This window comes from Ovis canadensis, chromosome 2 (genome assembly GCF_042477335.2).
Source record: "Ovis canadensis isolate MfBH-ARS-UI-01 breed Bighorn chromosome 2, ARS-UI_OviCan_v2, whole genome shotgun sequence".
NCBI lineage: Eukaryota > Metazoa > Chordata > Mammalia > Artiodactyla > Bovidae > Ovis > Ovis canadensis.
This window is the reverse complement of record NC_091246.1, coordinates 246,145,959-246,166,002: the sequence shown is the minus strand read 5'-3', so window position 1 is coordinate 246,166,002 and position 20,044 is coordinate 246,145,959. Positions and strand designations below refer to the sequence as shown.

The window sequence follows — 20,044 nt, the reverse complement described above, 5'->3', positions numbered from 1 at the left end:
TGTCTGAAGGTATAAAACACTGGTCCTCATTCTGGAGAGCTCTAGTCTCATGGGGTCACCACTGACCAAGTCATGCAGGTACAGGAAACTCCATTTTGGGTCAATGGAGAATGAAATGTGAGTCCTGGCAGGCTCTTTGGAGGAGAAGAGCATGGAAGCTTCCTGGAAGGCAGCAGGAAGAATTTGAGGGTCAAGTGAATGGAGTCTGGTAGAGAACTTGGGACCTGTGAGACCTCTTTGGGACCTTCACAGTAAGACCACTGAGAGCCACAGCAGGTCCCTGAGCTAGGCAATGCAGTCTGACAAAGCTGTGGCGGTGGAGGACACTATGAAGAGCTGCCTTGATGGACTCTCATTCTTGGGCAAGTCACCAGGCCTCACGTTGACCCTCAGTGCAATCAGGAGAGGATAAGATTGAATGCCAGCTCTAAAATCAAATGGCCAGAGCTCAACTCCTTGGAGTTGGGAGTTGATGAGATCAGCCATGTGACTGAGACTCAGGTTCCCTGCTGTTATGTAAGAGAAAGGCTACAAGGCCCAGAGTTCTGCCCAGCTGTTCAGCGTACCCTGACGATTAGGGCCTTGGGGACAGTCACCAGTTGGAATGGGAATCCCCAGAGGCCCACTGATTGCAGCTGATGGGAAACTCCACCCTTCATTCCCTCCTATCGGCATGGCTGCCAGCCCTGAAAAGCCCCCTGGGACCTGCTGGGAAGGAGTCTGGACCACTAGGGCAGGGGTGGGACCCTCAGCAGGCAGGTGGGAGGTGGCACCAGCGCCAGCAGTTCCTCACTGTCTTGGAGCTGCTGTCTGTGCCTCGGTTTGGACCAGGACTCCTTGCCAGTGACCTCCGGGACTATCAACCAGCAGAACGATGGGCGGACAGTGGCTTTTGCTGCTGCTGTTGTTATTAATTGGGGACGGAGCCCTCCATCTTCCTGGTGAGTATCCACACACACCCTTTCCATCCATCCTTCTCTGGAGGCTCTCACAGCCTGTCTTCTGGCTCACTGGGGAGGGGAAGCTGGTGGTGGAAGGTGGGTTACTGTCTGTCCCTAGGAAGAAATGTGAGCATAGCCATCTCCAACCCACCCCTAAATGATCTGAAGGCTTAGGGCACCCATGAGCTTGGGGGGCAGGGCAGGAACATGATGGGATAACCTCCAAAGAGCTCCTGGCTTTGCCTGCCCATCCTCATTCAAGATGTTATCCTCGTCTACTTCCATTTCATCTGTCATCTCAGCCGTCTCCCCTTTTCTGTCTGTCCTTTCCATCTGCGTTGGGCCAGTAGCTAGGGGCTTCAGTAGGTTAGTTCCCTCTCAATCTGGTCTAGAACTGAGGGCCCTTGCAGGGGCTTGGACCCCTGCTGCCCTCCCCTGCCCTACTCCAACTGCCCCCCGCAGTGTCTCACTGAGCCCAGCAGAGGAGTGCAGCCCTGGATCCTGAGTTCATGGGGCAGCACGGGGGAAGGTATGGGGAGCTGTCAGGAAGCTGCATGTGCCATTAATCCCCCGAGTCACGACTTTTTCCAAGACCGGGTGTTTCCTTGGCAAAATAATACCCAGGAAGCAGATACCAGTTTTGGTGAGAGGCACAGAAGGGGAAATCATTACCAGCAGCAGGTTCTGCTTACTGAGCACCTACTGTATGCTCAGCACTGTGCCAAGTGCCTCCTATGTATTGTCTCATTTAATCTTTATGAGTGCCTGAAGTAGGCATTCTTATCCCTGCTGTTTTACAGTTGAAGAAACTGAGACTCGGAGATGTGAAGTGGTTTGTCTGCTCACCACAGTGCTAGGAGTCTGTCCCAGGTCTGACTTTGGAGTCCAGGCCAGGTTCCATTGCTTCTCAAAGGAGCTGCTATGGGCAGGAGGCCTCCATGTCATAAACATGTAAATTCTTAGCAAACCTCTAATTGCAACACACTTCCAATCAAAATCACAATGGGTTTGTTGTTTTTTTTTTTTTTTTTGCAAAAGCTGATATGTAGATTCCAGTACTTATGAGGGAGAATAAAAGGCCAACAATAGCCAAGGTACCTTTGAAGAGCAAGATGGGAGACTCGCTCTACCTGATACTGAGACTTATGTTAAAGTAACAGTAAGATAATGAGGTGTCTCAGCAATAGACAAGTGAACCAAGGGAATGAGAGAGCAGGGAAATCAGTCTCGATGCACAACAACAGGTAGCCTGACAAACCAGTGGGGAAAGGACAGACTTCTCCAAAGTGGCCAGAGACAACTGGTTAACCACATGGAAAAAAAACATAAAACCAGATCCAGTGGAAACATCTGTCCCTGAAAATAAAAACTCGAGACCCCCGTAGCAGGATCTCTCTTCATTTCAGCTTGGAATTTTGCTGCAAACAGACCTATGGATCACTAGGGTTTTGAGAGGTCTTGCGATACTAAGTCCAAGTCCCTTACTGTGCTAGTGGGATGTGCAAGGATTGAGAGAGGTGTGGTCTTCCCCAATATTACACAGCATGTTAGTAACAGAGCCAGGTCCAGAGCCTAGCTTTTCTTTTCGTGCATCCTGGCCAGCACTCCTGTCCTTTTGTAACCCCATAGCTCTCTTCAGGGGTAGAAGAAAGTGAGGGTTGGAAGAAGCAGATGCCAGATGTGGGTGGGGTTGGGGAGAAGGTTCAGTGCCTCTTCAGAGCTAACTGTGGGAAGGACAAGCCCATCACCTAGGCTGGGTCACCTCTTTTCTGAATTAGTCCCTTGACAACTGCCAAGGTTACGATGACAGGGCATCAGGTGATGGGCCTATTTCTGCCCATCGCCCAGGAGAGAGAGGGAGGTTTCCAAGGGATACAGCTTAGTGTAACTGATTTGGGCCTTTTCCTCTAGAGAGGGTAGCTGGCTCAGCCATGAGAATAAAGCTGTGTTTTTGTGAAACAGTGCAGCATAGTAGGGAGGATATTGGGCTCTGGAGTCTGATGGATCTGGTTTCAAATCCAGTGCCACCACTTCCTGGCCGTGCGACCTTGCACAGATGCCTTCCCCTGGCTGAGCCTCAGTTTCTTCATCTGGTAAATAGAAATAATAGTCCTTACCTCAGGGTAGATGTGAGGATTCAGTGTGCCAAGGCTTGCACATTGGAACAGCACCTTACTCAGACAAGGTGAAAACTGAAGGTTGTCAAAACTATCTTTGACTGCTATTTCAGTAAATGAAGCATTTGGCTTTCAATTAGGGGTCAGGTTGCAAAAAAAAAAAGTATCTTTAAATATTAAAATCATATTCAATGCAGTATGAAAGTCACATCAAAAAAGGTATTAAGAAATCAAAGATCATGCTCATACATATGCTGCTGCTCCTGCTGCTAAGTTGCTTCAGTCGTGTCCGACTCTGTGCAACCCCATAGACAGAAGCCCGCCAGGCTCCCCCGTCCCTGGGATTCTCCAGGCAAGAATACTGGAGTGGGTTGCCATTTCCTTCTCCAGTGCATGAAAGTGAAAAGTGAAAGGGAAGTCGCTCAGTTGTGTCCAACTCCTAGCGACTGCATGGATTGCAGCCTACCAGGCTCCTCCATCCGTGGGATTTTCCAGGCAAGAGTACTGGAGTGGGGTGCCATTGCCTTCTCCTCATACATATGCATGTAAGTAAAAATATGTGAGAAGCTACTTTAATAATAAACAGGTGATGAACGTAATAAAAAGAAATCAAAGATTTCCATCTTTTGCTGACTCTTGTCTCTGGAATAGTCTTTAAGTATAATGAGACACAGTTGCCAGAATTAGTTAAATTAGCTCTCCCTGGCATGCATCAGCTCAGATCTATTAGCACAGTTGTTGTTTAGTCACTAAGTTGTGGCCGACTCTTTGCGACCCCATGGACTGCAGCACGCCAGGCTCCCCAGTCCTTCACTATTTCCCAGACTTTGCTCAAATTCATGTCCATTGAGTCAGTGCTGCCATCCAGCCATCTCATTCTCTGTCATGCCCTTCTCCTCTTGCCCTCAATCTTTCCAAGCATCAGGATCTTTTCCAATGAACTGGCTGTTCGCATCAGGTGGCCAAAGTATTGGAGCTTCAGCTTCAGCATCCATCCTTCCAACAAATATTCAGAGTTGCTTTCCTTTAGGATTGACTGGTTTGATCTCCTTGCTGTCCAAGGGACTCTCAAGAGTCCTCTCCAGCACCACAATGTGAAAGCATCAATTCTTTGGCGCTCTACCTTCTTTATGGTCCAACTTACACATCCATACATGACCACTAGAAAAACCATAGCTTTGACAATACAGATCTTTGTTGGCAAAGTGATGTCTCTGCTTTTTAATATGCTGTCTAGGTTTGTCATAGCTTTTCTTCCAAGGAGCAAGTGTCTTTTAATTTCGCGGCTGCAGTCACCATCTGCAGTGATTTTGGAGCCCAAGAAAATAAAAGTAGCACAGAACTGGCACATAAATGTTGCAAGCCAGTAATAATATAGTTGGTGTTGATATTACTTTATTGAATCTTGCAATAAAGATATTTGGTAAAGTGAGAACATCTGGATTGGTGGAGGAAACAGGTCTATTGGTTTCTTTTTGTTTGTTTGTTTTATAGGCATTATGACAACCCGGGGGTCAATTACAACATCCTCCATGAACGACTCTGCAGCTTTGGGAACTACAGAGTACTCCTCCACAACTTCAGCCCCAGCCAACAGTGGGAGAGACAATGGCCCTGCAGTTTCATCTAATGCCTCACCAACAATTGGGAGGACAGCAATGTCCGAGTCCCAGCAACATGCGACACCAGCTGCTCTTCTAACTTCATCACCAACCGGCAGCTCTGCTGGATCCGCTGAGCAGACAAGCCCAACACATGAGACTCAGGAGGAGAAATTAAGTATAGTTATCAGCACCACCTCCGAGGGCACGACACTGCCAAATTCCATGATGACTTCCACACTGAAGGCCCAGGGAGGGACATCCAGGAGCACAGCCTCATCCAGCATGGCCACAACAGCAAACCCCTCGGAACAGAACCAGAGTCCTCCAGCTGCAGCCCCATTCACATCAAGCTCTGCAGCCAATGGACTGGGGTCATCAGTGGCAGCTGACTCTTCAAAATTAGCCACGATCACAACTCCAACGGCTTTAAACACATCGGGCATTGACATTACGTCATCAGGGTCCATAACGACCACTGTCTCTGAGATGTCAGCTACAACATCCCAAGCAACATTGGACAAAACCACTGATGCAATAGAATCTTTACCTGTGACCACTCGTGCCTTTACTCACACCATTTCACTAACCATGACGACCCTGGAGACAACTGTTCCTGGAACAAACATACCTGGGGCTCAGGAAGGGGTAACTACAGCTGCACCCTCCACCCTAACAACATCCTCCACGATAAGCACAAAGTCTGAAAGACATCACAATACCGTCACGCAAACACCTTCCTCTCCAACGGAATCAGCCCCCAGTGCTGGTACTGCCACGACCCCGTCACCGGAGACAACAGCTGCTCGTTCAACAACCCTTACTCCCATCTCCCCAGGGACAACAAAATCCTCTACCAGGACTGGAGTCAGTCAAGTGTCCCCCAAACACCCCAGAAGTCCTGGAGCAGAAATCTGTGCTTTGGATGAGCACCTAGCTGACAGCGGAGGTTGTATGTGCAATAACAGCTACTACGCCCACTCAGGTAAGTCTGAGGAACTCCCGACAGTGCAGCTAAGAACTCTCCACAACTCTGTGAAGGCCCAGAGGAGCTAAGTCCAAAGGATATGGGAGAGCTAGTGAGGTTTGGTCAGACATTGACACCTAAAGAGTCTACCTGGACAGAGGTAATTTCCAGTGAGAGCAAGGGTAGTTAGACATGTGAATTTGTCTTAGTTTGGGCTGCTATAACAAAAATACCATGCATAGGTTGGCTTATGAACAACAGAAACTTATTTCTTATGTTTCTGGAGGCTGACAGTCTGAGATGAAGGCACGGGTAGCTTTGGTATTGGGTGGGGCCCACGTCCTGGTCAGACAGCTGTCCTCTTAGTGTGCCCTCCCAGGATGGAAGGGGCAAGGGAGCTCTCTTGGGTCCTTTTTGTAAGGGCACCATTCCCATTCATGAGGGCTTTCCCTTCGTGACCTAAGTGAAGTGAAAGTCACTCAGTCATGTCCGACTCTCTGCGACCCCATGGGCTATACAGTCCATGGAATTCTCCAGGCCAGAATACTGGAGTGGGTTGCCATTCCCTTCTCATGATCTAATCACCTCCCAAAGGACCCACCTCCTAATAAGGTCACATTGGATATTTGGACTTAACATACGGATTTGGGGCTGGTGGTGCAAACATACGGTCTACAGCAGGGGTAGAATGGGCAAGTCATCAACCCCTAGCCCCCAGGATTCCAACGACTGATCTGAGATTAAGCCTTCCTGGGGGGAGTAGATGATGAGCTACCAAAGATAAAACCCCAGCAGAGGCCTGGAGGGCTAAGCAGGGAAATGGGGAAAAGTCTTGTTGAGGCAAGACAAGTGTAGCAGATATTATAGAAAGGTGGAGGTCACGGGATCTTCCTGTGTGAGTAGCAATGCAACTACCTCTCAGGCTCAGCCTCTGGCAGGGCTAACGCTGGGTCCTGGGAACCAAACATATGCCCCCTACAGTGGAAATAAATCTAACCTCCCCCCCCAATACTTCAATTTAATAAAACTCTGATTTTTCTACAAAAGACTACTTTTTTTTTTTTTTTTTTTTGCCATGCCATGCAGCATGTGGGATCTTAATTCCCCAACCAGGGATCCAACCCACACCCCCTGCAGTGGAAGCATAAGAGTCTTCACCGCTAGACCCCTTGGGAACTTCCAAAGCACCAGCTCTGATATTGCAGCCCATGCCTCTGGCCGAACATGTCTGCTAAGATAGAATCAAGGAGCTTTTTTTTTTTTTTTTTTTTAAAAGGAAACAAAGTCTTTAAATTCAAAGTAATAAAGCAAGTCCAGAAATGTTTAGTATTTCCATGATATTTTACTTTTCATGACTAACTGTGAGCGGATCATCCCAAATTCAACAGCAAGTGTGGAAAGCGCAATCACAGAAAGAACAGAAGGCTTAAATATTAGCTTCTCCTTCATCACCCCAAACATGGTGCCTGACATGTGTCAGGGCACCATGTGGTGCCAGGGGCAGAAAGACCCATGCTAATCAACTTAACTATAATTAATTAATTAATTAAAAAAACTGAAAACATGGAACAAAGCAAACTTTGTTGCCTTGTGAAGCTAAGAAGTCCTGAAAAGGACGTGAAGATGCATCCTCTCTGTCGTGACTCTCAGTGAGCTCCCTCCCTCCCTCGGCTGTCTCTTCAGGAGTTTAGGCTTTTACAAGACAGAAAGAGCTATTGAGCTCAGACAGTTTAGGTCCCTCAAAGCCCCCAAGGTCCAGGTTACCTGCTGGAATAAGAAGGAAATCAAAGAACAAAGCAAATTATTATCTCCTCAAATAATCTTGCCAAGCAGGTAACAGAAGCCAATGGGTTGGAGAAGGGCAAACAGGAGAATTTATTACAAAGGTGTCTCATGGAGCCCAAGGGTAGGCTCCAGCCAGGGTCCCCAGGGACTTGGAACTCTGGATGTGGTGGCAGCCAGCGAGTCACCCCTCTCTCCTCTCTTAGTCTTGCTTCACCCCCTGCGGTACCCACAACTGCTTTGTTCCTCTCTCCAAACACTGGCTGTTCCTGCATCTCAGCCCACAAGGCAGGAGAGGGCTGCCTTACAACTCTCAAGCTTTATTGCCTCCTTTCAGGCTCAGTTCCTGGGAAAGAGATTCTGAGTGGGTCAGCTAAGGCCAGGGATTAGGGTCCCCAGGGCAATCATGGCAGAGGGGTCTTTCCTCCCATGAGGGAAACTCTTTAAGGGAGTGGCTATGGGTTGGACCCCCAGATTAGAACTAGTACCCCTGGCCCATGGCATCACCCCGGGAGCCTCAGGAAGCTCTGTCCTGGCTCTTATCCCCCTACAGAACTATCCGGGGCATTGATGGCTCTGCGCTGCCAGCCACAGGAAATTGAGGTGGTCCTGAGCAGCTGCTTCCTGAAGACTCGCCACTGGATCCTGGGGGAAGGCACCTTTTCAGGATGCTCCAGTGTCAGCAAGTCAGAGGAGGGTCGCAGAGCCCAGGCCTTCACCGTGGAGAAGAAAGAGGGCTCTTGTGGACTTCACCTCTCTGTGAGCAATCTGGAAGGGATCCTCTGACAGGAAGCTGGGCTGTACGTGTGCTTCGGGGGAGGGACTGGGAAATGAATGACTGGTACCAGTTGTGACTTTATTTCAATGAAAATGAAGGATAATTCTCGGGAATGAAGTCAAGTCTTAGCAATCAGACTAGTCTCTTGGGGGAAGAGACCATGTTGTCTCTCATCAGATTAGGAATGCCCTTATAAATGGTGCCATGTTTGATGGATTGGGAAAATTGACTTCCAAACTTGTCAGCCACAGAATCCTTTAAAATAATAACTACCACAACCACAACCAGTATTTATTAATCTCTTACTGTGTGCTGGGCTTCCCTGGTAGCTCAGATGTTAAAGAATCTGCCTGTAATGCAAGAGACCTGGGTTCAATCCCCGGGTCGAGAAGATCCCCCAGAGAAGGGAATGGCAACCCACTCTAGTATTCTTGCCTAGAGAATGGCTATAGTCCATGGGGTCACAAAGAGTCAGACACGACTGATTGACACACACATACTGTGTACCATGTGCTGTGGGTCAGAATCTTTTTTATATGCAATGTCTCACTAAATCTTCACAATAATCTTGTGAAGTTTCCATTTTACAGATGAGCAATCTAAGGCTCAGAGAAGCTGAGGGATTATCCCAAGTCACATAGTTAGTTATTAACTGAGCTGGCTTGTGCTCCTAACTGCTCACTGTGCTGTTACTTCTTTTCCTGGAAAGGGCTCTTATGAAAAGCCAAACATAAAAAGAAATATATAAAAATAGAGCAGCTCTGATTGAATGCAGCCGGAGGAAGAGTCCCCTGCTGGGTCAGCTTCGCCCTAACACATAGGTAGACTTTAATGCCCCTTCAAAGAGGCTCTGGAGCTTTCTGGGCTCAGTTTGAAAACCAGAGTTTGTTATAATGGTGGGGTAAGGTGGGTGATGTCTTTCCTCCAGTATCTAGTTCGGCCACCCACAGATGGGTTCTCTTGCCTAAGTCAACAGCACAGAGTCGACAGTTTCAACATGTAATAGATTAAGTCCATGGCTTTGCCCCTAGAATTCTCTGTGTTCTTTTTAAAATAAACTGCTTGATTTATAGCAATAAAACAAATCATTTTGATTTGTTTTTAAGAAATCCTGTGGGAAACAATGAAATATCAAAAAAATATCCGAATCTTGGGATAAGGACCAGGCATCAGCAATTTTAACAAGTCCCACAGTGATTCTTTTATTTTTTTCCAGGAGATTCTAAAATGCATGTTGAAATTTGAGAACCACTGACACAGAGGTTAAGAACATGGGCTCTGGGATCAGTGAGATGTTGAATTATGGCTTTGTTAGTTGCTTTGGGCAAATCTTTTAACTTTCTAACCCTCCGTTTACTCTTTTGGGAATTCCCTGGCCATCTAATGGTTAGAGCTCTGTGCTTTCACTGCCGAGGGCCTGGGTTCAATCCCTGTTGGGGAACTAAGATCCTGCAGGCGCACTGTGCAGCCAAATAAATAAGCCTCAGTTTACCCTTCTGTAAAATGGGACTAATAATGGACCCCTCCTCACAGAGTTGCATTCAGACCACAGTGCCTAGAATATAACCCATGCTCAGTGAACTTTAGCCATTACTCTTTTCTTCCCCCCTATATTTTGGCTGTGGGATTTTCCACCAGGAATCAAATCCGCATCCCCTGCAGGGGAAGAGCAGCATCTTAACCACTGGACTGCCAGAGAGGTCCAGGCTTTGGCCATTCCTCTTGTTTAAATAAACAACTTGCAACAAACAACGATGGAAGACGGAGATTCCCCAGGAGATCTGAGGGTAATGGCCGCCTCCCTGTTTTTTCCAGATCAACAAGAGCCATGCCCTTTATTCTCTGGAGGTGCAGCTTCTGAAATCTCACCCTGATGCTGCCAATAAAACCGACGTCATGATGCTCAGCCTCAGCTGCACGTATGCTCTGGTGGTGAATGTCACTCACCCCAACCCAGTAGTCTCTTTCACGTGAGTTCCTTTTCATCAGCTGCCCCTCTGGCTGGGCCCTGCAGAGTTCCCACTGCTACCTATAATTGACACAAAAGGAGTCAACACCCTCTGGATGTTGGTTCCCCCTGCCATGCCCACCCAGCAATCATAGGTACCTCTTGGACTGAGATTCAAAGTATTAGTGGAAGAAAAAGATGCTTTTATGAAGTAATACATTATGATTTGTTTATATAAATTACCTTGAGGTAGGATGGCTCAGATATCTTCAAGGGCCCTGGGGTCTGAGGATCTATGATGTGGCCCCTCACTTTTTAGGAGGTCCAGGAGGAAGGTTAGCAAACTTGCGCCTCTGCTCCCTTCCCATGGGCTTCCCTGGTGTCTCAGACAATAAAGAATCTGCCTGCAATGCAGGAGACCCAGGTTTGAATCCTGGATTGGGAAGATCCCCTGGAGAAGAGCACGACTACCCACACTAGTATTCTTGCCTGGAGAATTCCATGGAGAGAGGAGCCTGGCAGGCTACAGTCCATGGGGTCAGCAAAGAGCTGGAATGATTGAGCGACTAACACTTCCCTTCCCCTCCTTCTCTGTGGCTACCAGTGCTCCGTGAACTAAGGTACAAGGCAGAGGGTGAGTGATACCCCTTGCCTCTAGGGTTTCGTAGTGAGAGTCTTATTGCCATCCCTCTCCAGATATATTACCATCCATATTTTGGGCACTGGGGACACCATCGTCATCCTGGGCATCTACACAGACCCTCAGTGCTCATCTCCACTTGAGAACAGACCAGCTCCCCTTCACAAGCCTCTCTACGTAGTCCTCAGAGCGACAAGCAGTGACCCAAATAGATTTGCCCTGGTGGTCAATGAGGTCTTCGCCAGCACCAACATCTCCAGGACTGGTGCTGTTAAGGCCACCCACTACTTTGTGAAGGACAGGTAAGTACCCGTGGGGACCTGGCAACCTCCTTTCACTGCTGCTCTAGCTCTTGGACTGTAGCTTGGGCTGGGTGGTTTTATACCCAAGAGCACAGGTCCTGTCACCCTTCTCTGTATTGCTAGTACATAAACAGGAGGAGAAAGTAAGTGCTGGGTGAATGTTTGTTGAAAAAAATGCAAAGATTATTATCACTTCCATGTTTCAGATGAGTAAATTAAGGCAATGGGAAATGAAATCCTATACAAGATTATAGCCAATTAATGGCACTCATTCCTTGTCGTCTTTCCTCAAACAATTACTGAGGGTTTACAGTCATAAAAGTAAAAAATGAAAACAAAGGTAACATTTCAGGGTACAATACAGTACATAATATATTTGACATTTGAACAGACACTGTTCAAATCACTTCGCATATATTAATTCACATAAGGCTCACAACATACTGTATGAGATAGTTATATTTTCATTCCCATTTTATAGATAGAGAAACTTAGGCTCAGTTCAGACAACTCGTAAGTGGTAGACCTTGCTAAGTGGTGGTTCAAGTCCTTACCCTCAACAGCTCATGGTCAAGGGAAGGACATGTCTCCTGCTTCCTGATTTTATTGCATTATTATTAACAAGTCTTCACAGAGCACAGCGAATCATTCATTGCCTCATTTATTCCCGAAAAAACCCTGTGAAGTATTATTTCCCCCACTTTAAAAATGAGAGGATTAGAGGATTCAGAATTTAATGACTAGACCAAGGACATAATGCTGTTCTACTCATTCTTCCAGAGTCCTGGTTCTGAAACACCACCAAATCCGTTCTACCATGCAATTCTTCCTTTGTCAGGAGGAAAGAGAAAGTGAAAGTGAATCATGTCTGAATTTTTGTGACCCCATCATGTCTAACTTTTTGTGACCCCATCATGTCTGACTTTTTGTGACCCCATAAACTGTAGTCTGCCAGACTCCTCTGTCCATGGAATTCTCCAGGCAAGAATACTGGAGTGGGTTGCCATGCCCTTCTCCAGGGGATCGTCCCCACCCAGGGATGGAACCTGGGACCATCTGAGCCACCAGGGAAGCTCCTTTGTTGGAGAAAAGAGAACCTAGTGATTAAGGGTATGGGTGGCACTGCATCCAGATTTCTAGCTGAAGGAACTTGGACAACCTACTTAGCTTTTCTAAGCTTCAGTTTCCTTATCTTTAAAAGAAAAAAAGGACAGAATTCCCAGTCCAGTGGTTAGGGCTTGGCACTTTCATTGCCGTGGAGCTAGGTTCAGTTTCAACCACTGAGATCCCACAAGCCACGTGATGCAGCCAAAGATAAAAGAAGTAAAAGAAACGGACCATCTAGGGGGGAAACTCGAACAGATTTTATTGATAGTAAGCTTGAGTTTTGGAATAAAGAAAGTGAAAGTGAAAGTGAAAGTGAAGTAGCTTATTCATATCTGACTCTTTGCTACCCCGTGGACTGTAGCCTCCCAGGCTCCTACATCCATGGAATTTTACAGGCAAGAGTACTGGAGTGGGTTGCCATTTCCTTCTCCAGGGGATCTTCCCGAACCTGGGTCTCTCACACTGCAGGCAGATGCTTTACCATCTGAGCCACCAGGGATAAAGACCCAAGGGTGAAAAATACTGGGCTTCACAGGTGGCAGTAGTGGTAAAGAACCTGCCTGCCAATGCAGGAGACACAAGAGACACAGGTTAGACCCCTGGGTCGGGAAGATCCCCTGGAGGCGGGCATGGCAATTCACTTCAGTATTCTTGCCCAGGAAATCCCATGGTCAGAGGAGCCTGGCGGGCTACAGTCCACAGTGTCTCAGAGTCAGACATGACTGAAGCAACTGAGCAAGCAAGCAAGCTTGAGTCCTGGAATAAAGACCCCAGGGTATAAAAAGATTACATGGGCTTCAGAAAGTACAAGGGAGAGAGGTCATAGAGGTGATTCCCTAATGCCCATAGGAGGTAGCATCTGTGGGGACAGGTAATTTAGTGGGAAGATAATTTGCTCTCCCATAGGCTTTTACATTGGCTGTTTTCTCTTCCTGGAATCCTCAACGCCCTGGTACCTATATGGAAAATTCTCATCCTTTTAGTCTTTACTTAAAGGACACCATTTCAATGAAGCCTACCCCATCCTTGCTATTTAAAATTGCAACTATCCTCCACTCATCCAGTCTAGATCCCTATTTCTTCTATTTATCACCTCCTATTATATACTATGTTACATGGGCTCATTTACTTTTCTTTTTTTTTATCAAGTTATTTATTGTGTGTCTCCTCTTACCCACAAGAGAATAGGAGGTTTGGTCTGTTTCATTCACTCAGTTCCCTGAGTGAACTTTCTCCCAAGCACCATGGACTGTCTGCCCATGGACTCTGCACGGACTGTATCCCAGTGTTATCAGTTATAGTGAAGGGGTTACATTTAGGTTATTGTCACCTCAAAAAAGTCACCATGACAACACCATGAACAGTTCAGGCCACTACCTCCAAATCCCTGAGCTCATAATTTTTTGTGTCTATCAGAGTTTGCCACCAGTAGCTGAGGTTTCCTTTTTTTTAATGTGCAGCAGCTAATAAGTGATCACTGATGAACTATGTCCAGTGAAGAAGCGCACTTTACTGAAAGGGGAGGGCCTTAGAAAAACACACATAAAAATAAAAGGTCCTCTTGCCTTTAGTTACTACCACCACATCATCAAAATAATAATAGAAGAGAGGAAGGAGAAGAAAGGAAAAGACAGAGGGAGAGAAAAGACGTTTTTTTAAAAAAAAAGGAAGGAGGGAAAGAGAAAGAAAGAAAAAGGGGAGAGAGGGAGGGAAAGGGGAGGAGAGAGAAATGAAGAGAAGGAGAGGGAGACAAGTAGGGCAGGGAAGAAAAGGAGGGAGAGAAAGAAGTAAAGAAAGAGGAGGGGGGCAAAAGTATTGTCTTCCTCTTATGACTGATGTGAGAATACAATGAAATGCGTGTGAATTTTCATCATGAGACCCAGCATGTACACTCACACTGGACAAGCCAAAAAGAGGGAATCAGTGTTTGCCTGGGCTCCTAACCTTGGGGGACACTGCCTCTCCCGACAGCTGCCCGGTCAGCAAGCGGCTGCTGGAGGGCCCGAGGGCCAACGGGGCCTCCCTGGAGGTGAAACTGGCCTTCAACCCGTTCCACCTCTTGCCCAGCGATGCACTTTACCTGCACAGCCGAGTGACCCTGTGTGACAAGCAGGCAGGACGCCCGTGTCCACCGGTGAGCGGGCAGGACTAGGTGCTCCACGGGTCACAGCTACGGGCGGCTAGCTGGGGAGCTGGGCTCCCTGCAATTCCTTCACCCCGAGGGGGAGACTAAGGTGGGGCCTGGAGGATGGTGGTGCTGGGGCCTGGCCTAGCCTGCCCAGGGCAAGGGGCCTGTAGATTGACCTAAAGGGCAGGATTTTGGTGAATTCACTGGGGCAACCTGGGCATCTCGGGCAAAGGCCCGACCAGGCAAGGGCGGAGAGAGACGTTGCTACCCTTCTGCTTTGTCCCCACAGACCTGTAGAAAGAACAGTCCACGTGGGAGGAGTCGAGCCTGGGAGATCTCAGCCCGGGAGGGCCGGGAGAGCGGCACTGGCTGGCTGGTGTTCGGGCCCATTCGATTAAGTGGTAACTGGCTCATTTGGGGGCCTCCGTGGCTCCTCTTCCAGATTTCCCCACTGACCCTTTCTGAGATGCCAACCCTTTCACCTCTTCCTACCACACTCTTCCCTCAATTCCAGTCCGTGTCCTCCTCCTCGACTCCTTTGCTCTGGAGAGGTCTCCTCTCTCACCCCATCCTGGTTCCTTTTCTCACTCATTAAACGTTTCTCCTCCCATTCTCATCTTTTCTGCCCACCCCAGACCCATTTTCGCCTATCTGTTTGTCCCTTGTACCAGTCTGCTTTTGTAAACCTTTCTGCTAGTCTGAAATCATCTATCCCTTTTCTCTGTTTGGTGACAACCTTCCAAAGCTCTGATCCTCACAGGAAAGTGAGGGTCTTCTTAGTAAGTCCATTCTTTAGAGGCAGAAGGTTCATCCTCACAACCTTCTGAGCCCATGCTTTGAGAAATGGTCCTTTTGCTTAATCAAATAATACATGCTGCTTCTGCTAAGTCGCTTCAGTTGTGTCCGACTCTGTGCAATCCCATAGACGGCAGCCCACCAGGTTCCTCTGTCCCTGGGATTCTCCAGGCAAGAATACTGGAGTGGGTTGCCATTTCCTTCTCCACAAAGAATGCATAAATGACACTAAATAATCCCCAGAGTAAAGTGTTTAAGCCTAAAAAGTTTAAGCTTAATCTTTCTTCTTTTGTGGTTTCAGAGTCCAGTGCCTCCAGCCCCAGGAGTCTGGCAGGTTGGTACCCAGGGATTGCTGTGACAAAGTTCTGATGGCTGCACCAGGGTCTGGGGATGCACACTGGCTGGTCTTGGATCTTATCTCTGCTCAATAGTATGGGACTTGGGAGAAGTTATTTACCCTAAGTCTTAGCTTTCTCAGCTATACATGGCATAGTTGTCATTTGGGGACTATTTGTAGTCATAATGTTTTATCCCTTATCAGAACCTGAGGCTATCCAGAAATGATTTAGAGTAGGGGTTGAAATGTCAAGATACAAGGCCAGGAAGGTAATAACAAGTGAGGGGGTTGAGTGGAGTCCACAATGATTGGAGAGTTCATCTCTGTATCTCCATCCGTCTCACCCCCAGACCAGCAGTGGAACTGCCGCACAGCTGTTGTTCAGTCACTAAGTCGTGTCCAACTCTTTGTAACCCCATGAACTGCAGCATGCCGGGCTTTCCTGTCTTTCCCTATTTCCTGGGGTTTGCTCACACTCATGTCCATTGAGTCAGTGATGCTCTCCAACTGTCTGAGTACTCAGGGCCACACAGGGAGCCCCAGGAAAGCTTGTTGAAAGAATGCATGAATGACTTACTAAATAATCTCCACAGTAGAGTGTTTAAGCCTAAAATGTTCCCCAGGCTCACAAAGCCACCTAATTCTGCTTTAAAATAATTTCTTTCTTTCCTGCAGGATCCTGGATGGCCATCTTTCTTCTCACGGTGATAGGCTGGATGCTAGGATAAAATCCTATCCAGATACTCCCCCGAAGCTCTAGTCCTTAGCCTTTAGTTTAGTGGCCTGAGGCAAGGGTAGGGTTGAGGAAGATATGGGGGAAGGCAACTAGTCTGTCCTCTTGTTAGGGACCAAACAGGTTGGGGGTGAAGATGGAATCCATGTGTGACTTATTAAACTGTCTGGTAAGGATTGTGACCACTGAGGCTTGGGCAGTGTGCTTCCTCATTTCACCTTCCCTTCCCATCTCTGGAACTCTTCCAAGGGTAGGTTTGGACTGCTCAATATGGTAAGGTGTAGGCAAAGGTTATGGCCAATAAACAACACAGAACTTTCCTACTTTATTTGACTCCTTTTCTGTTATCAGACCACAAAGCTTCACGGCTTTATGAGGAATGGTGTATGTGTTTGTGCATGTGTGCACACGTGTGTGTGTGTGTGTACATACAGGTGAGAAGTAACTTTGTTCTCCGTGGGTCTCGGTTCTATTTGTAAGATGAAAGAATTTGACCAGATGATCTTTGCTTCAACATGGGGACTCCATGACTCTCATTCTAGCTGAGTTGCTGGGCCATGGCCAACTGGTTCCAAGTCTCCTTTCTTCTGCAGAATGAGCAAGAACTATTCAATTTCAGAATTAGGATTTAATGTGTCAAAATAGGGCTTCCCTGGTAGCTCAACTGGTAAAGAATATGCTTGTAATACAGTAGACCCCAGTTTGATTCCTGGGTCGGGAAGATCCCCTGGAGAAGGGATAGGATACCCACTCCAGTACTCATGGGCTTCCCTGGTGGCTCAGATGGGAAAGAATCTGCCTGCAATGTGGGAGACCTGGGTTGGGATGATCCCCTGGAGAAGGGCATGGCAACCCACTCCAGTATTCTTGCCTGAAGAATTCCACGGACAGAGGAGACTGGCGGGCTACAGTCCATGGGATTGCAGAGAGTCAGACACGACTGAATGACTAAGCACAGCACAGCTGGTATGAATATAATATTATTCTGATCATTATTTCCAGCCTCATTAACTCCCCTTTCCTAACAGAGGGTGGATATAGGCAACAGTGTGCTACCATTTATTCATTCAAAAACAGGTTGGAATCTACTGGGAATTCAACAGCACACAAAACACAGGCTCTGACCCTGCAGAGAGGATAGTTGAAGGCAGGAAGCACCACCGCTTTGTGTGAACCACAAAGCAGGACAGGCTTTAGAGGCTGACAGAGGTGGTACTTTCACAAAATCCCAAGAAGGCCCTATGCCTCTTTTGTTTTCATTTAAAAAATACTGCTTTTATTTGTATCTATAATCATTTTGAACTGTGGTGTTGGAGAAGACTCTTGAGAGTCCCTTGGACTGCAAGGAGATCCAACCAGTCCATTCTAAAGGAGATGGGTCCTGGGTGTTCTCTGGAAGGAATGATGCTAAAGCTGAAACTCCAGTACTTTGGCCACCTCATGCGAAGAGTTGACTCATTGGAAAAGGCTCTGATGCTGGGAGGGACTAGGGGCAGGAGGAGAAGGGGATGACAGAGGATGAGATGGCTGAATGGCATCGCCGACTCGATGGACATTGAGTCTGAGTGAACTCCAGGAGTTGTTGATGGACAGGGAGGCCTGGCGTGCTGCGATTCATGGGGTCGCAGAGTCAGACACGACTGAGAGACTGAACTGAACTGACTGATAATCATTTTAGAAATTAATTTCTTGGGGAAATATGTTGTTACAAGCAACTAAATTAAAAGTCTTTAACATTTCATTTGCAAAATCTTTTCTGATTATTTAATGATTTAACAGCTCCAGAAAAAAAATTAAGTCAAATGATCAATCCATATTTTTTCATGTACATAAAAATCACACATTAAATTAGTACAATTAATTACATTTCGTTGGGAATTTATATTTACTTTATGAGTCTGGAGTAGAGAGACCTTTTAAATAGCCCTGTTGACAAAGGTATTAACCCTTGCCCACACTTAAAATATATCCAGTCAGGATTTCCCTCGTGGTCCAGTGGCTAAGACTGTGCTCCCAATGCAGGGCTCCACATTTGATCCCTGGTCAGGGAACTAGATCCCATGCTGCAACTCAAGATCCCATGTGCCACAACTAAGCCACCAAATAAATAAATAAAAATATTTTGAAATAACTAAAATAAAATATATCCTAGGGAATTCCTTGGCGATCCAATGGCTTGGACTTGGGGCTTCTACTGCTGAGGGCTCAGTTCAATCTCTGGTAGGGTAACTAAGATTGGAACTAAGATCCTGCAAGCCACAGGCTGGGGCAAAAAAAAGAAAATATCCCAAAGTATAAGGGGGAAATACCATTGACTATATTATGCTTACATATCTCAAAAAGAAAACAGAATGAAACAAAATAAAGTTAAAAGGAAGCTATTGAACTTAAAACTGTGTTGAAAATTGTGACTATTCTCTGAAATTAGCGCCAAAAATCTCCATTAAAATATAAATGAGAGGGGAGGACGTTTGAGTAGGGAGGCAAAATTGATCCCATACCCTTCAATCTGACTCCTGGTCACAGACTGACCATGGCCTGTTATGTAACCAGATCAAGTCCTGACCCTGACCACAGCCTAACTCCGGGTCACAATGTGACCCCCTGTTTCAGGTGGGAGTACTGATAGGTGGTGAGGAATGGGAGTAGGCTGGGATCCCGGAAGGAGCTGCGCCCAGTTTCTCAATCTGCACAGGCCCAAGAAGGCCACTTCAGGGCCCGGTGAGCAGCGCTCCGCCCAGAAGCGAGACCAGCAGAGGGGTTGGAGCGACTGCACAGAGCCGCGACTGGCTCATGCGCAGAGAGATCCGTCCGTTCCCCGCGCCGAGGGCGGCGTGCAAGGGCGGGACACCCGCTCGACCCTACTTCTGATTGGTCGCAGATGGGCAGACAGGGGCGGGGCCTGGGCGGAGCGCGCGGCGCGCGGCCTGGCGGGTGTGTTAACGGCCGTTAAGCAAGCTGAGGGGGCCGAGCCGCTGTCCGTGGCAGACGCGGTCGCCGCGGTTGGTGTTCCTGAGTGAGGGGTTTTGCTGCCCGCTTTCAAGCCCACGTAAGTCCTCTCTCCCGGGCCTTCATTGGACTGACAAACCCTGTGCCCTCCTTGGAGAACCCTGGCAGAGCCTCAGGCACTGTCGACCTGCCTCCGTGGGGGGCCGAGGGAGAGCGAAGAGCATGCGCAGAGCGGCTGAGCTGCCCGCCTTGGGTCTCTCACGCCCCGGCTTTCTGAAATAACGCCCCCCGCTTTCATCGCCTTGCTCTCTCCATCCCTCATTCCACAGCAGTTGCGGGACCTCTGTGAGGTACAGTCCCGGTCCCGGTCGCCAGGGCACGGCGGGAGGGAAGTTCCTTGCCCTCTAGGAGCGCGTAGCCCTGGGAGAGGAGACGTCAACCGGGTGGTTGTGCCGGGTGGAGAAGTACGGAGCGCGGAACCCTAGGCACCAACAGGTCTGAGGGGGCGGGGAGCCCTCCCCGAGGAAGCGAAGTCTGAGCCAAGATTTGGAGGATGAATAGAGAAGGAAGGTCGGAGGGACCGAGAGCGCTCGTGAAGGCGCTAGGATGGAGTTTCTGAGCCCGCACGGTTTTGCTTCCCCCTCCACAAGCTATTTAAGTGTCTGGAGACGTTTTGGGTTCTCACAACTCTGGGATTGTTCCTGGCATCCGATGGGTAGATGTCAGGGGTGCTGCTGAACAACCTGCCGGACAGCCCTACATCAAAGACTTGCCGACTCCAGTATCAGTAGTACCAAGATTGAGGATCCCTGCTGTAGACAGGGAGGAGCTGGTTCTCTGGATGCACATAAAGTGTGTTGAAGCTTATTTATTCAGTAGAGGGTGTTCAGCACATTAAACGGAAGGATCAGAACCCTGT

General features: G+C 47.9%; 2 protein-coding genes across 2 annotated transcripts in view; both read left to right on the top strand.

The window, feature by feature from the left end:
• The first annotated feature begins 276 nt into the window (after window positions 1-276).
• LOC138434757 (uncharacterized) lies at window positions 277-16,502 on the top strand. Its single transcript, XM_069579498.1, has 9 exons — window positions 277-941; window positions 4,553-5,644; window positions 7,962-8,167; window positions 10,002-10,156; window positions 10,831-11,076; window positions 14,155-14,317; window positions 14,601-14,712; window positions 15,408-15,440; window positions 16,119-16,502. The coding sequence occupies exons 1-9, from the start codon at window positions 875-877 to the stop codon at window positions 16,169-16,171; spliced, it is 2,127 nt and encodes a 708-aa protein (XP_069435599.1). The 5' UTR covers window positions 277-874; the 3' UTR covers window positions 16,172-16,502.
• Window positions 16,503-18,953: 2,451 nt separating this feature from the next.
• Window positions 18,954-20,044, top strand: part of CEP85 (centrosomal protein 85) — a 43,130-nt gene continuing 42,039 nt past the window's right edge. Inside the window, exon 1 of the mRNA XM_069574943.1 lies at window positions 18,954-19,225. The gene's annotated coding sequence lies outside the window, so the exon portion shown is untranslated. The remainder of the gene's footprint in view (window positions 19,226-20,044) is intronic.